The 16,711-nt window shown below is 40.0% G+C and overlaps 1 protein-coding gene across 3 annotated transcripts in view; it reads left to right on the top strand.

Annotated features, from left to right (window-relative positions):
• The window catches only part of si:dkeyp-97b10.3 (NACHT, LRR and PYD domains-containing protein 1b allele 3), a 136,507-nt gene that overhangs the window by 62,506 nt on the left and 57,290 nt on the right, over positions 1-16,711 (top strand). For 2 of the 3 annotated variants that reach the window (XM_034168289.1, XM_034168288.1), the window contains exon 3: positions 9,922-9,966. The exons of the other annotated variant lie outside the window; for it this stretch is intronic. In XM_034168289.1, the coding sequence (XP_034024180.1) occupies positions 9,922-9,966 (45 nt within the window). The remainder of the gene's footprint in view (positions 1-9,921; positions 9,967-16,711) is intronic. 3 annotated transcript variants of the gene reach the window in all.

The raw sequence follows: 16,711 nt of genomic DNA, 5'->3' as shown, positions 1-16,711 counted from the left end.
GTTGTCCTCACCTCCATATTCTGAGAATATTGCTGTTTAAAATGTCTGTGCTTTGTCTCGTAGTGGTGTTTAACATTTCCAGGCTTCACAATTCCAACAGTCTCTGTGGAAATCAATCACAAGGGCTTTGTGCTGAATTGCATTAAAATGGATGCTTATTTCTCTGTCCAGACACATTTGAAAACACGGTATTCTTGGTCAGCCTTTCTTTTTTTGCTTTAATTCATTTGAAAGCTTGACTCTTAGTCTTGTCCATCCAAAGTGGAAGTCCCAAAAACCAGTTTTATTTGTTGTTATCTATCATCCACCTGGTCGTTACTGTGAGTTTCTCTGTGAATTTTCGGACCTTTTGTCTGACTTAGTGCTTAGCTCAGATAAGATAATTATAGTGGGCGATTTTAACATCCACACAGATGCTGAGAATGACAGCCTCAACACTGCATTTAATCTATTGTTAGACTCGATTGGCTTTGCTCAAAATGTAAATGAGTCCACCCACCACTTTAATCATACCTTAGATTTTGTTCTGACTTATGGTATGGAAATTGAAGACTTAACAGTATTCCCTGAAAACCCCCTTCTGTCTGATCATTTCTTAATAACATTTACATTTACTCTGATGGACTACCCAGCAGTGGGGAATAAGTTTCATTACAGTAGAAGTTTTTCAGAAAGTGCTGTAACTAGGTTTAAGGATATGATTCCTTCTTTATGTTCTCCAATGCCATATACCAACACAGGGCAGAGTAGCTACCTAAACTCTGTGAGTGAGATAGATTATCTCGTCAATAGTTTTATATCCTCATTGAGGACAACTTTGGATGCTGTAGCTCCACTGAAAAAGAGAGCCTTAAATCAGAAGTGCCTGACTCTGTGGTATAACTCACAAACTCGCAGCTTAAAGCAGATAACCCGTAAGTTGGAGAGGAAATGGCGTCTCACTAATTTAGAAGATCTTCACTTAGCCTGGAAAAAGAGTCTGTTGCTCTATAAAAAAAGCCCTCCGTAAAGCTAGGACATCTTACTACTCATCACTAATTGAAGAAAATAAGAACAACCCCAGGTTTCTTTTCAGCACTGTAGCCAGGCTGACAAAGAGTCAGAGCTCTATTGAGCCGAGTATTCCTTTAACTTTAACTAGTAATGACTTCATGACTTTCTTTGCTAATAAAATTTCAACTATTAGAGAAAAAATTACTCATAACCATCCCAAAGACATATCGTTCTCTTTGGCTGCTTTCAGTGATGCCGGTATTTGGTTAGACTCTTTTTCTCCGATTGTTCTCTCTGAGTTATTTTCATTAGTTACTTCCTCCAAACCATCAACATGTCTATTAGACCCCATTCCTACCAGGCTGCTCAAGGAAGCCCTACCATTAATTAATGCTTCGATCTTAAATATGATCAATCTATCTTTATGAGTTGGCTATGTACCACAGGCTTTTAAGGTGGCAGTAATTAAACCATTACTTAAAAAGCCATCACTTGACCCAGCTATCTTAGCTAATTATAGGCCAATCTCCAACCTTCCTTTTCTCTCAAAAAGTCTTGAAAGGGTAGTTGTAAAACAGCTAACTGATCATCTGCAGAGGAATGGTCTATTTGAAGAGTTTCAGTCAGGGTTTAGAATTCATCATAGTGCAGAAACAGCATTAGTGAAGGTTACAAATGATCTTCTTATGGCCTCAGACAGTGGACTCATCTCTGTGCTTGTTGTGTTAGACCTCAGTTCTGCTTTTGATACTGTTGACCATAAAATTTTATTACAGAGATTAGAGCATGCCATAGGTATTAAAGGCACTGCGCTGCGGTGGTTTGAATCATATTTATCTAATAGATTACAATTTGTTCATGTAAATGGGGAATCTTCTTCACAGACTAAGGTTAATTATGGAGTTCCACAAGGTTCTGTGCTAGGACCAATTTTATTCACTTTATACATGCTTCCCTTAGGCAGTATTATTAGACAGCATTGCTTAAATTTTCATTGTTACGCAATTATACGTTGAATAATCAGGTCCCATCTTATCTTAGGGACCTCGTAGTACCATATCAACCCAATAGAGCGCTTCGCTCTCAGACTGCAGGCTTACTTGTAGCTCCTAGGGTTTGTAAGAGTAGAATGGGAGGCAGAGCCTTCAGCTTTCAGGCTCCTCTCCTCTGGAACCAGCTCCCAATTCGCATCAGGGAGACAGACACCCTCTCTACTTTTAAGATTAGGCTTAAAACTTTCCTTTTTGCTAAAGCTTATAGTTAGGGCTGGATCAGGTGACCCTGAACCATCCCTTAGTTATGCTGCTATAGACTTAGACTGCTGGGGGGTTCCCATGATGCACTGAGTGTTTCTTTCTCTTTTTGCTCTGTATGCACCACTCTGCATTTAATCATTAGTGATTGATCTCTGCTCCCCTCCACAGCATGTCTTTTTCCTGGTTCTCTCCCTCAGCCCCAACCAGTCCCAGCAGAATACTGCCCCTCCCTGAGCCTGGTTCTGCTGGAGGTTTCTTCCTGTTAAAAGGGAATTTTTCCTTCCTACTGTCGCCAAGTGCTTGCTCACAGGGGGTCGTTTTGACCGTTGGGGTTTTTCCGTAATTATTGTATGGCTTTGCCTTACAATATAAAGCGCCTTGGGGCAACTGTTTGTTGTGATTTGGCGCTATATAAATAAAATTGATTTGATTTGATTTTTGCACACTTAGATGGTGACATCTTTACTGCTTTAGTGTCATAATGTACAGTGATAGAAGATGCCGCAGAAGTCTGGCTTTCTCGTACCCAAATGTGAATGACTGCAAACTGTTAGCTAACTTGCTTAGTTTGAACAGGCACCTGTTAGCTGAACCTTGAACTCAGATGTCATACTGTCGCTGTCAACCTTTGCCATGACAGTAGTGTCAAACAGGGAAATGATTTAATTTTGGGTTAAAGGACATGTCGCATCAAAATCATAACAATTTAGATTTAGGCTGTTAGTGACCATCTGATGATCCACCGTGATTACTTTGTGCATTTCCGTGATCGGTTTCAAAGTATACGGCATTCGCAACAAACAGCTGCGGAGACGGATGAAAATAAAATACTAGGGGTGTAACTATACACAAAAATCACGGTTCGATACGTACTTCGATTTTGAGGTCACGGTTCAATTAAGTTTCGATACAGTATGGAAACAAAATGCAAAACCTAAATTTGCTTGTTGTTGAAACCAACAATTTATTGTAACATTATACAAACAGGAAAATACGATAATTGCAAAGTGCTGCCTGGTAATAGTTAAATAAAATGTTCTCAAATAAACAACAAATATTTCAATTGATGCTGTCAATTGATTTCCTGAAAGCTGCGCTCCTCATATGGTGTGAATTCAAACACACACACACACACACACACACACACACAATGAAAATATAAAGTCTTACCTCTGTGTTTTAGTGAAGAATAGTCACTCTGCAGCACTTTGCTCCGTCAGATCAGTTAGCGGAGTGGAGTCCCCCCTCCCCACCTATTCTCTGTCTTGGCGCAACAAGTCGAAAAAGTCACTGCGCCTCAATAATGTCTCATTTACCACAGACTCCATGCGATCCTGGCTACACATGCAATGAAATCTCAAGAAAAAGTTATAAAATTACTCAGTTCTCCGTATGGAGCAGGGACACCGTGCGTGCGCGCTGGATGATGTGCGTGTCAGTATTTATGTGTAACACTTCAGGAAAAAAAAAAACAGCATTTACGGTACGTATTTAATTAAAAGTTAAAAATTCTTTCTTTCTAACATCTTTCTGTGTAAATATCTCATGTTACAACGTGAAGACCCGCAGCTTATAGACAAGTGTGGTTTATTTATGTACAATTTCTTTTTTTCTTTTTAAAATTGGTGGGTGCGGCTAATATTCAGGTACGCTCTATAGTCCAGAAATTATAGTAACACGAACTTACCCGTGCACAGCCCTGTACCGAACCGAACGTCCCGTACCAAAATGGTTCAACACAAATACATATATCATTACAACCTTACAAAATACTCATGAGTACTCAAGTGTTTCCAACAGGTGACGTAGCTGTTAGAAACGTCCTAGCGTGCACTAAATGGAATGTATCTGCTAACATTAAGAACTGAACCACAGATTAATTCCACAGTTTTCTTAAGTGGGATGTCGTGTTATGATGACTCGTTTTTAAGTGATAAGCATTAATTTTGATGCAGTCAAAATTAATGGTTTGTGTATGATTACAGTATGTTATCATCGGCTAATCTCAGCCCGCTTCTTTATTGAGGGACTGGAAGTACAGAAGTGTTTGTGTATGTGTGTGTATATATATATATATATATATATATATATATATATATATACACCAGATACTGACTGGTATCCCCCCCCAATAAAACAAAACTGCACCTTTCAGAGTGGCCTTTTATTGTGGGCAGTCTAAGGCACACCTGTGCACTAATCATGGTGTCTAATCAGCATCTTGATATGGCACACCTGTGAGGTGGGATGGATTATCTCAGCAAAGGAGAAGTGCTCACTATCACAGATTTAGACTGGTTTGTGCACAGTATTTGAGGGAAATGGTGATATTGTGTATGTGGAAAAAGTTTTAGATCGTTGAGTTAATCTCATACAAAATGGGAGCAAAACCAAAAGTGTTGCGTTTATATTTTTGTTGAGTATATATGGCAGTGATTTTTCCAAATGTGTAGCTAGTAATTTGGAGAGGATTTTAATATCTGTGTTTAAAAGAGATATTGGTCGGTATGACCCACACTTAGATGCATCCTTGCCTGGCTTTAACAAAAGAGTTATGATTGCTTCATTAAGAGAGTCAGGTAATTTGCCCTTTGACAGAGCATCATCAAACATATCTAACAGCAGCGGGGCTAGTTGTATAGAGAATCTTTTATAAAAATCAATCGGGAAGCCATCCGGCCCTGGTGACTTGCCGTTTTGCATGGCCGAATTGGCAGAGCTGACTTCCCTCAATATGATTGGTTCATCCAGGCATTCTCTTTGATTAGAAGATAGGGTAGGGATTTCCAGATTTTTGAAAAAGTTATTAAACAATGTTGTGTCCTTTAAAGATTCTGAGCTATACAAATCAGAGTAAAAATCTTTAAAAATATTATTAATTTTTAAGGGGTCTGTTGTGGTCCTTCCCATTTCATCTTCAGTTTCTGAGATAATCTGTGCCGCCGCCTTAGACTTAAGTTGATGTGCCAAAAGACGTCCTGATTTTTCTCCCTGCTCATAATATAACCCTCGCGATCTCATAATAAGTCGTTTGGTTTCAGATGTAGATATTAAGTTATACTGTGTTTGTAATGATATCCTTTCCTTATGAAGTAAAGTGCTTGGGGATGTGGAGTTTATCTTATCTAATTCAAATATGGCTTCAGTCAACTGTTGTTTTTGTTTTTTCTTTCTTTATTAATATAAGAAGAATATGCTATTATTTCTCCTCTGAGGTAAGCTTTAAGGGTTTCCCATAACAGTGATGGGGACACATCGTCAATTCTGTTAGTTTCCAGAAATCTATTTATGGCTATTTCGATTGAAGTGCAGAATGTGTTATCCGACAGTAGTGTGGTATTAAAACGCCATTGAGGCCGACAACTGTAGTTTTGGCAAAAAGTGAGATTCATTACTATAGGGGCGTGGTCTGATTCTACAATGGCTGAATATTCAACTGTCTCTACTGAGTTCAAAAGTCTTCGGTCAATAAAAAAATAATCGATCCTAGAATAGGTATGATGCACATTTGAAAAGAAAGAGAATGTTTTACTATGTGGATTGAGATGCCGCCATGGATCCACACATGCAGCATGGTTGAAAAATTCCGAAAACCTACCAGCCATTTTAGAGAGGGTCAGCGCTTTGGGGTTAGACCGGTCTAAATTAGGATCCATTACACAATTACCATTAATACAGGAGTCTGATAAAGTGTCCCTGACACTATAACATACCTATGAGTCTATAACCTCTGCATTTTCCCTCTACCTATTTACCATGGACCACAATTTAAATGTGGCCCAAACTTTTACCACTACACTGGCTTCATTACTTTGTAACCCCAGGATTCTCAAGATGTGGACTGAACTGCAAGCCAATCCAGACCCAACCCACACCTAGTATTAGGAATGTAAATGATATAATGTAATGAAGTGGACATTTCCTACTTTGAAAAAAAAAATCTTTTACACTCATCAATAAACAGTTACTTTTTTTTAATATGGTCTATTTGGAAATCATTACAGCAATCTCAGCATGAGAGGACATGTTTCACATTTTTTTAGAATCCCAGTTAGCAAGACAACATAAAAGTACTCATGACTGTAAGTCTCTCCTCGGATATGCACTAATAATTTGTGGTCTTGGATGTATTTTACTGGTAATTATTTTTCTCACTCTGAGTGTTAGCAGGTGCATTTCTGGAAAAATGTGTCAGTCTGCAATTATCTGCATTTCTCGGCGTGTGATGTTCATTTTAGTAAAAGCCAACACATCCTGATGACTGGCAGACAAAGTGAAACTAACCCGCTACGTCCAATAACAAAGCTTTTGACCTTACATTTGAAAGTGATGGCTCGCATTTACAGAGGATATACAGGAGACAACACACCCCAAAATGCTTACATTTTTCCGAGTCTGTCAAATTTTGGAACCTAAAGTGTGGTGACTCTGCTGTTTGTGTGGCAGGATGCTGGTTTACTGCTGCTATGTACATGGACGTGGGACATCTCCATGACACAGTTTTTCACAGGCTGCCTGGACACGAAAATGTATTTCTTAAATTGGACGAAGTCAGAATACATAATGGACTTTTTCTATATAACGTGCCACAGAACGTGAGCTGACAGACAGACAGAGCTGCTGGCCGGCAATCACAAGGCGTGCCCCAGGACATAGTGAACCTGAACATGCTCTCTGGTTGGCCATCCCTTAGTGAGGACTTACAGTGCAACTGCATTGTTCTCCGACTGGTTCTTCTTTTATTTTCATTTTACTGTCTTTGAGAGCGTCTGTCAGAATTAGGATCTGGAATGTGTGTGCGCGCAGTGCAGTAGCTGTTTTATTGCACAGCTCTCAGCTGTTTATTGCCACTGTGAACATGAACGTGAAATGTCGCCATGGACATTTTTTTACAGGCTGCATGATCACACAGTTAAATACAATACTTATAAGCCTTTTGTTTTGATTTTAACAGGCTGCCTTTATCAAGACTGCAAAATGAAAATTGTGTAATCCGAGGAAAATTTGCAGGGTATCTGGGGAGCACAACTCCCCTGAAGTCGGGGTCTAGGGCCCGTTGGGCCCCAGAAACCAAATTCATTTTGTACCTAATGATACATTTTGATGCATACAAAATTTGCAAGGGGTCTGGGGAGCACAGCCCCCCTGGAGTCGGTGCCTAGCGCCCGTTGGGCCCCAGAAACCAAATTCATTTTGTACCTAATGATACATTTTCAGCATCTCCTCAAAGAAAAAAATCTCAAAAAAGTGCATATTTAAATGATCCAAGATTAATCCTTTCATTTGAACTGTCAATGATAATGCTGAAATAACAGAATATGATGTGGAAGTAGGACCTCGAATTACTTTCCTTTTAATTGTAAACCAAATTCTGCATTAACTCAGAACAATTAAACTACATGAAATTCATGAAGACTAAAAAAGACTGTTAAAACATTTCCAAAAATATCACTAACATACCTTATTGTGAAAAAAAAGTCACTTATATTCTTGTGGAAATGCCTGTAAATCCATTCAAAGCCACAATGTCTTTTTCCAATGAAAGAAAGTCTACATTAATACAAAAAAAGAGTCACATAAGGCATCATTAACACCTAAACAGAAAAAAACAAGGTTACAATGGGCTAAGGAAAAGCAATTGTGGACTGTGGATGACTGGATGAAAGTCATATTCAGTGATGAATCTCGAATCTGCATTGGGCAAGGTGATGATGCTGGAACTTTTGTTTGGTGCCTTTCCAATGAGATTTATAAAGATGACTGCCTGAAGAGAACAAGTAAATTTCCACAGTCATTGATGATATGGGGCTGCATGTCAGGTAAAGGCACTGGGGAGATGGCTGTCATTACATCATCAATAAATGCACAAGTTTATGTTGATATTTTGGACAATTGAAAGGATGTTTGGGGATGATGAAATCATTTTTCAAGATGATAATGCATCTTGCCATAGAGCAAAAACTGCAAAAACATTCCTTGCAAAAAGACACGTAGGGTCAATGTCATGGCATAGGGTCAGTGTCAATGAGCAGATCTGATTTGATGCAGGTGTTAATTTGGGGGATGAAAATTTACAGGGTGATTCCATAATTTTTTCCTCAGAATTGAGTGATTCCATATTTTTTTTCCTCTGCTTGGTCTAAAAAAGTAACCGTTACTGACTGCCACAATCTTTTTTTCTTGATTTCTTATAGTGTTTCTTAAAGCCAGAAAGTTGCCATTTGAAATGACTTTAGTTTTGTGTCATGTCTGTGATCTGCTTTTTTTCTACAAAATTAAACAACTGAATGAACATCCTCTGAGGCCGGTGATTCCATAATTTTTGCCAGGGGTTGTATAGGCCTATGTAGAACCATAAGGCCGCTATAAGTGATCAAAGTTTAACTGAACTTGTCTGTGAGCATCAAGGTTAAATTTGACAGGATGTTTTGAAACCCACATATGACTCATTTGTGGGCTTTCAAAACCTGGCATTTTTGTTTTTACCTTGCCTGATCTTGGAATGTCAAAATCAAGGCCAGTCTAAGTTTCATCACTTACACTTGCTTCCAGGTGATAGACTGATCACACAAAAAGAATCAGCTGAGAGCGTGAACCAAAAGTCCTGTATGGATGTCAGAAATACATTTTATGCAGTACCAGTCAAAAGTATGGACACACTTTCCCCTTCAATTGAATGGGAACGTGTGTCTTGATTTTTAGAAAAGCTGAAAATCATTATGAAGTGAAAAATGCAGAATGGTGAAATGAGATGGTCACATCTGGCTGATACACATGTGATGCGGAAGCAAACCTGCAGTACATATTTGCATCCATACAGCAGATATGGTACATGTACATGGGTTTGATTCCCACCTGTGTCCTTTCTGTGTGGAGTTTGCATGTTCTCCCCATGTTTGCGTGGCTTTGCTCCAGGTGATCCGGTTTCCTCCCACATATAAAGACATGCTGGTTAGGTGGATTGGAAACTTTATAACTGTCCAGGTCTCCCTTGCAGAAGAGGTCTCGAGCTCCATGGGGCTAACTTGGTGAAATAAAGGTTAAATAAAATTCATAAAATGTATGCCTACTAATCTGAATTAGGCCTGTTTGTAAAACAAATACATCACAATAAGCAGATTTGTTAGTGTTTAATTTTGATAAAGAAAGAACAGTTTTGTCATGGTCTGTTCTGGTAACAAACTATTTTTATGTGGCCCCAATAAAGTTTTTTTTGTTTTTTTCCTGCTCCAATAAATGTCTGAATATTTGTCATGCATGTGCTTTTCTTTCCTACAGTAATATGTGTTGAAATAAATGACCAAGAGCTATGCTTTACATGTTTCAGTTTGTTGCTCTTTTTCTCTTGAGTGTTTTCCCCCCTCATCGTAAAACAGCAACCGTAAACACTGTAAAAGCTACTGGAAGTAAGACTCTTCCTGTAAGCTTCATGTGGTCAGACAATTTTGGCTAAAAATAAATCTGTCTCATCAAACCTTTTGAAAGTAATGAATCATCAGATGCTGTCACAGCTTCACACATTATGTGTCATCTGTGTGTGTGTGCACATCTGCTTTATGTGTAGTGGCAAAAGTAGTGGGAATAAATAAAGCTTTTACAGTCATTATGTTTATCAGTTTCAATTTGTGATCCCATCAACACTAATTTATCAACTGTTCCTGTTTTCTTTCAGTGTGTGTTAATAATAATCTTGCAGAAAGTGACAGCAGTAGTTCAGGTAAGCATAAATATTCTATAAACTGGCATGTTTTGCATTAGATGTGTGAAAAACAAACTCAGATTGTCTGCAGAAAAAGTTTAATATTGAGTTTGAATTCTTCCTTTTCGTATCTACTGTCTTTCCCATTCCCGTTCATGCATTATAGTGTGTGTATCACACACAAAAATGAACATGCACACAAAATTATAATGCCTTACAAAAAAGAGGGAAAAAGTGAAACGGACAGAAATGTTTAAGATATGTAAAAATTACTGACAGAAAACCTTTAAGGTAAATAAAAGCTATAAAAAAAGATGTACTGAAAGAGTGACTTCCATAAAAACCTGCTAGGTTATGATGATCACTATTATTTGCATTTCGGTAAAAGTTATTTTTTTTGTCCCTGGATATATTATGATTTGTTATTGTCATATGTGTCTCTCTCTCTCTCTCTCTCTCTCTCTCTCTCTCTCTCTCTCTCTCTCTCTCTCTCTCTCTCTCTCTCTCTCTCTCTCTCTCTCTCTATATATATATATATATATATATATACATACATACAGTGAGTAAAATAAGTATTTGAAAACCCTGCAATTTTGCAAGTTCTCCTACTTAGAAATCACGGAGGGATCTGAAATTTCATCTTAGGTGCATGTCCACTGTGAGAGACATAATCTAAAAAGAAAAAAAAAAAAATCCGGAAATCACAATGTATGATTTTTTTAATAATTTATTTGTATGTTACTGCTGCAAGTAAGTATTTAACACCTGTGAAAATCAGTGTTAATATTTGGTACAGTAGCCTTTGTTTGCAATTACAGAAGTCAAACGTTTCCTGTAGTTCTTCACCAGGTTTGCACACACTGCAGCAGGGATTTTGATCCACTCCTTCATACAGATCTTCTCTAGATCTTTCAGGTTTGGAGTTTCAGCTCCCGCCAAAGATTTTCTATTGAGTTCAGGTCTGGAGACTGGCCAGGCCACTCCAGGACCATGAAATGCGTCTTACGGAGCCCCTCCTTAGTTGCCCTGGCTGTGTGTTTGGGGTCATTGTCATGCTGGAAGACCCAGCCATGACCCATCTTCAATGCTCTTACTGAGGGAAGGAGGTTGTTTGCCAAAATCTCGCAATACATGACCCCATCCATCCTCCCTTCAATACGGTGCAGTCGTCCTGTCCACTTTACAGAAGAGCACCCCCAGAGTATGATGTTTCCACCCCCATGCTTCACGTTTGCGATGGTTTTCTTGGGGTTGTTCTCTTCCTCTAAACATGGTAAGTGGAGTTGATTCCGAAAAGCTCTTTTCTGGTCTCATCTGACCACATGACCTTCTCCCATGCCTCCTCTGGATCATCCAGATGGTCACTGGTGAACTTCAAATGGGCCTGGACATGTGCTGGCTTGAGCAAGGGGACCTTGCTGCCCTGCAGGATTTTAAACCATGACAGCATCATGTGTTACTAATGTAATCTTTGTGACTGTGGTCCCAGCTCTCTTCAGGTCATTGACCAGGCCCTCCTGTGTAGTTCTGAGCTTTCTCAGAATCATCCTTACCTCACAAAGTGAGATCTTGCATGGAATCCCAGACCGAGGGAGATTGACAGTCATCTTGTGTTTCTTCCACTTTCTAATAAATAATCATAACAGTTGTTGTCTTCTACCAAGCTGCTTGCCTGTTGTCCTGTAGTCCATCCCAGCTTTGTGCAGGCCTACAGTTTTGTCCCTGGTGTCCTTAGACAGCTCTTTGGTCTTGGCTATGGTGGACAGGTTGGAGTGTGATTGATTGAGTGTGTGAACAGGTGTCTTTTATACAGGTAACAAGTTCAAAAAGGTGCAATTAATACAGGTAAAGAGTGCAGAATAAGAGGGCTTCTTCAAGAAAAATTAACAGGTCTGTAGAGCTAGAATTCTTGCTGGTTGGTAGGGGATCAAATACTTATTTGCAGCAGTAACATACAAATAAATTATTAAAAAAATCATATATTGTGATTTCCGGATTTTTTTTTTTTTTTTTTTTAGATTATGTCTCTCACAGTGAACATGTGAGAGACACAGAGGACCCCTTCATGATTTCTAAGTGGGAGAACTTGCAAAACCGCAGGGTGTTCAAATACTTATTTTCCTTGCTGTATGTATTTTTGTCAGTCTAAAGCAGGGGTGGGCAATCATGTCCCATGAAACGCAGAGACCCTGCAGGTTTTCCTTGCTACCAATCACCTCAGCAGGTGATTTCATTATCCCTCTGGGGTCTGAGGGCATTTTCTGGACAGTTCACTTGCCTGGCATAAATGATTTATTATTGCTGTTAACAGCTCTCCCTGCATCCCACAATCAAGTTTTATGTCTCTTTTTTTTCAGGACAACCTGTGCTTTCAGAATATATATGTTTTTGTTGTGTTTTATAAGTGTAATAAAGATTTACAATCAAAAATAGGCAAGGAAAAAATAAAGCAAAAAATAATTTTCCACACACATTTATTAAGGAGCGGTACAACCGGTTTAAAGACGTCCGCACAACGGTGGAGGGCGCACCGCGCTCCGATCGGCATCAACACGCTGAAACGACCGGATCATTTACAAAGTGAACGCTGTGGTGATGTGGGACCGTCGTGTGATTATCCGAGAAATTGCGGAAGAGCTGGACATCAGCACAGGACATGCCCTGACATGTCCAGCTTGTCCACAATTTCTTGGATAGTCACATGACTGAAAAGCCACCGAAAGCCGTCTGAATCTTCTGAATGGTTGACGAGCTGGGCATGTTACAACATGTCCTGTGAGACTTCATCACAGAGGCGCTGTTGCTGCGCCATCAGCTTCGTGCCGATGAATTTCACCGCCACTCTTTTCATGGCAAAATCTTCTGTCACAGTGGAATGTGCCGAAAAAATGCTGATGTCTACCTCTTCCGCAATTTCTCGGATAATCACACGATGGTCCCACATCATCACAGCATTCACTTTGGAAATGATCTGGTCGTTTCTGTGTTTTGATGCAGATCGGAGCACGGCGCGCCCTCCACTGTTGTGTGGCCGTCTTTAAACTGGTTGTACCGCTCCTTAATCTGTGTGATGCCCAGAGGATCGTCACCACAAGCCGTCTGAATAATCTGAATGGTTTTCACCTGGCTATTGCCGAGTTTGTGGCAAAATTTGTTGCAGTCGCGCTGCTCCAGTCATGCCGCCATTTACCTTGCAAAGAACAAACGATGAGAGACTACACCCATCCTGAGACAAAGGCTGCTTGAACCCTCGTGCGCATGCGTGAGTCTTTCCACGCCTGTCGGTTGCGTCATTCGCCTGTGAGCAGGCTTTGAGTGAGGAGTGGTCCAGCCCCCTCGGCAGATTTTCATTGTCAGGAAATGGCGGAATGATTTGGGCTTTTTTTCCATCAGAATTTTTTCAGAAACTGTTAGAGACTGGCAGCTGGAAACCATTCAAAAAATTTATCTGGCTTTCGGTGAAAATTTTACGGGCTTCACAGAGAATAAGGACTGTTACTACAGCTTTAAGGACGGCTTTAAGGATGCTCGGCACGCCGCGCTCCATGCCGCCATCGAGAGCCACGAACCACCGGATCATTTCTAAACGGATGGCTCTGTGGATCCGAGACCGTCGTGTGCACTTTCTCTGGTTATCACAAGAGCTGGACATCAACCATTTTCCGGCAGATTTCACTTTTAACAAGAGATTTTGTCATGGAAAGCCGAGCAGAGGCTTCGCGCGTCAAGACAGATTTGCTGATGGAGCGAGACAAAGGAACACCTCCGTTTTGGTCTCACAGGACGGCTTTGAGATGGCGTTCAGACAGCTGTCGGTGGTTTTTCCATCGAGTGATTATCCGATAAATTGTGAATGTACCTGGACATGCCAGAACATGTCCCGTGAGGCTTCATCACGGCGTTGCTTTGCGCCATGTGGCACCGCCGCGACACACGGAATTCCTCCGCACGTCTGTCTCAATGTGCCGAAAAAGTGCTGATGTCCACGTCTTTTCACAATTCCTGTGCTAGTCAGACGACGTCCCGGATAAAACACAGCGTCCATTTTGGAAATGAACGGCACATTCCACTGTTACAGGAGTTTTTGTCATGGAAAGAGGAGCGGAGGCTTCGCGCGTCACGGCAGTGCCGCATGGCGCACAGCAACGCCGTGATGAAGCCTCATGGGACATGTTCTGGCATGTCCAGGCACATCCACAATTTATCGGATAATCACTCGATGGAAAAACCACCGACAGCTGTCTGAACGCCATCTCAAAGCCATCCTGTGAGACCAAAACGGAGGTGTTCCTTTGTCTCGCTCCATCAGCAAATCTGTCTTGACGCGTGAAGCCTCCGCTCGGCTTTCCATGACAAAATCTCTTGTTAAAAGTAAAATCTGCCGGAAAATGGTTGATGTCCAGCTCTTGTGATAACCAGAGAAAGTGCACACGACGGTCTCGGATCCACAGAGCCATCCGTTTAGAAATGATCCGGTGGTTTGTGGCTCTCGATGGCGGCATGGAGCGCGGCGCGCCGAGCGTCCTTAAAGCCGTCCTTAAAGCTGTCCTTAAAGCTGTAGTAACAGTCCTTATTCTCTGTGAAGCCCGTAAAATTTTCACCGAAAGCCAGATAAATTTTTCGAATGGTTTCCAGCTGCCAGTCTCTAACAGTTTCTGAAAAAATTCTGATGGAAAAAAAGCCCAAATCATTCCGCCATTTCCTGACAATGAAAATCTGCCGAGTGGGCTGGACCACTCCTCACTCAAAGCCTGCTCACAGGCGAATGACGCAACCGACATGCGTGGAAATACTCACGCATGCGCACGAGGGTTCAAGCTTGTCTGACGCAATCACACGTGATTCAAATCCATATGGTTTTTGAAAAAAATAATAAGGTTGGATACTTTTCTAATAGACCTCGTGTGTGTATATATATATATATATATATATATATATATATATATATATATATATATATATATATATATATATATATATATATATATATATATATATATATATACACACACACACAGGCACACACATTTAAAAAATTGTGGAATCACCGGCCTCAGAGGATGTTCATTCAGTTGTTTAATTTTGTAGAAAAAAAAGCAGATCACAGACATGACACAAAACTAAAGTCATTTCAAATGGCAACTTTCTGGCTTTAAGAAACACTATAAGAAATCAAGAAAAAAAAGATTGTGGCAGTCAGTAACGGTTACTTTTTTAGACCAAGCAGAGGAAAAAAATATGGACTCACTCAATTTTGAGGAAAAAATTATGGAATCACCCTGTAAATTTTCATCCCCAAACTAACACCTGCATCATATCAGATCTGCTCGTTAGTCTGCATCTAAAAGGAGTGAACACACCTTGGAGAGCTGTTGCACCAAGTGGACTGACATGAATCATGGCTCCAACACGAGAGATGTCAATTGAAACAAAGGAGAGGATTATCAAACTCTTAAAAGAGAGTAAATCATCACGCAATGTTGCAAAAGATGTTGGTTGTTCACAGTCAGCTGTGTCTAAACTCTGGACCAAATACAAACAACATGGGAAGGTTGTTAAAGGCAAACATACTGGTAGACCAAGGAAGACATCAAAGCGTCAAGACAGAAAACTTAAAGCAATATGTCTCAAAAATCGAAAAATGTACAACAAAACAAATGAGGAACGAATGGGAGGAAACTGGAGTCAACGTCTGTGACCAAATTGTAAGAAACCGCCTAAAGGAAATGGGATTTACATACAGAAAAGCTAAACGAAAGCCATCATTAACACCTAAACAGAAAAAAACAAGGTTACAATGGGCTAAGGAAAAGCAATTGTGGACTGTGGATGACTGGATGAAAGTCATATTCAGTGATGAATCTCGAATCTGCATTGGGCAAGGTGATGATGCTGGAACTTTTGTTTGGTGCCTTTCCAATGAGATTTATAAAGATGACTGCCTGAAGAGAACATGTAAATTTCCACAGTCATTGATGATATGGGGCTGCATGTCAGGTAAGGCACTGGGGAGATGGCTGTCATTACATCATCAATAAATGCACAAGTTTATGTTGATATTTTGGACAATTGAAAGGATGTTTGGGGATGATGAAATCATTTTTCAAGATGATAATGCATCTTGCCATAGAGCAAAAACTGCAAAAAACATTCCTTGCAAAAGACACATAGGGTCAATTTCATGGCATAGGGTCAATGTCAATGAGCAGATCTGATTTGATGCAGGTGTTAATTTGGGGGATGAAAATTTACAGGGTGATTCCATATTTTTTTCCTCTGCTTGGTCTAAAAAAAGTAATCGTTACTGACTGCCACAATCTTTTTTTCTTGATTTCTTATAGTGTTTCTTAAAGCCAGAAAGTTGCCATTTGAAATGACTTTAGTTTTGTGTCATTGTCTGTGATCTGCTTTTTTTCTACAAAATTAAACAACTGAATGAACATCCTCTGAGGCCGGTGATTCCATCATTTTTGCCAGGGGTTGTAGTCACAATATAATCAGTGGTTTGGAATCATGAGACTGTGGCTGTTAAATTTTCATGACCAGTGGGTACATGTGCCCACAGTTGCCACATGGAGTGGGAATGCTGCTCTTTCTCTTATTTAATTGACCCAATTAATTAACAGCAGTTTTCATTCTGTTTAATCTCTTATCAAGCAAAATGTCAGATGTTTCCTGGTGGGCTTTAGTTTTTCAAAAGCTATGATTTCTTGTTTTGTTCAGTTGGTTGTTTTTCTTTAAATACTGTATCGTCTGTTATATA

Source organism: Thalassophryne amazonica, chromosome 4 (assembly GCF_902500255.1).
Source record: "Thalassophryne amazonica chromosome 4, fThaAma1.1, whole genome shotgun sequence".
NCBI lineage: Eukaryota > Metazoa > Chordata > Actinopteri > Batrachoidiformes > Batrachoididae > Thalassophryne > Thalassophryne amazonica.
This window is presented reverse-complemented; position numbering and strand designations above follow the sequence as displayed.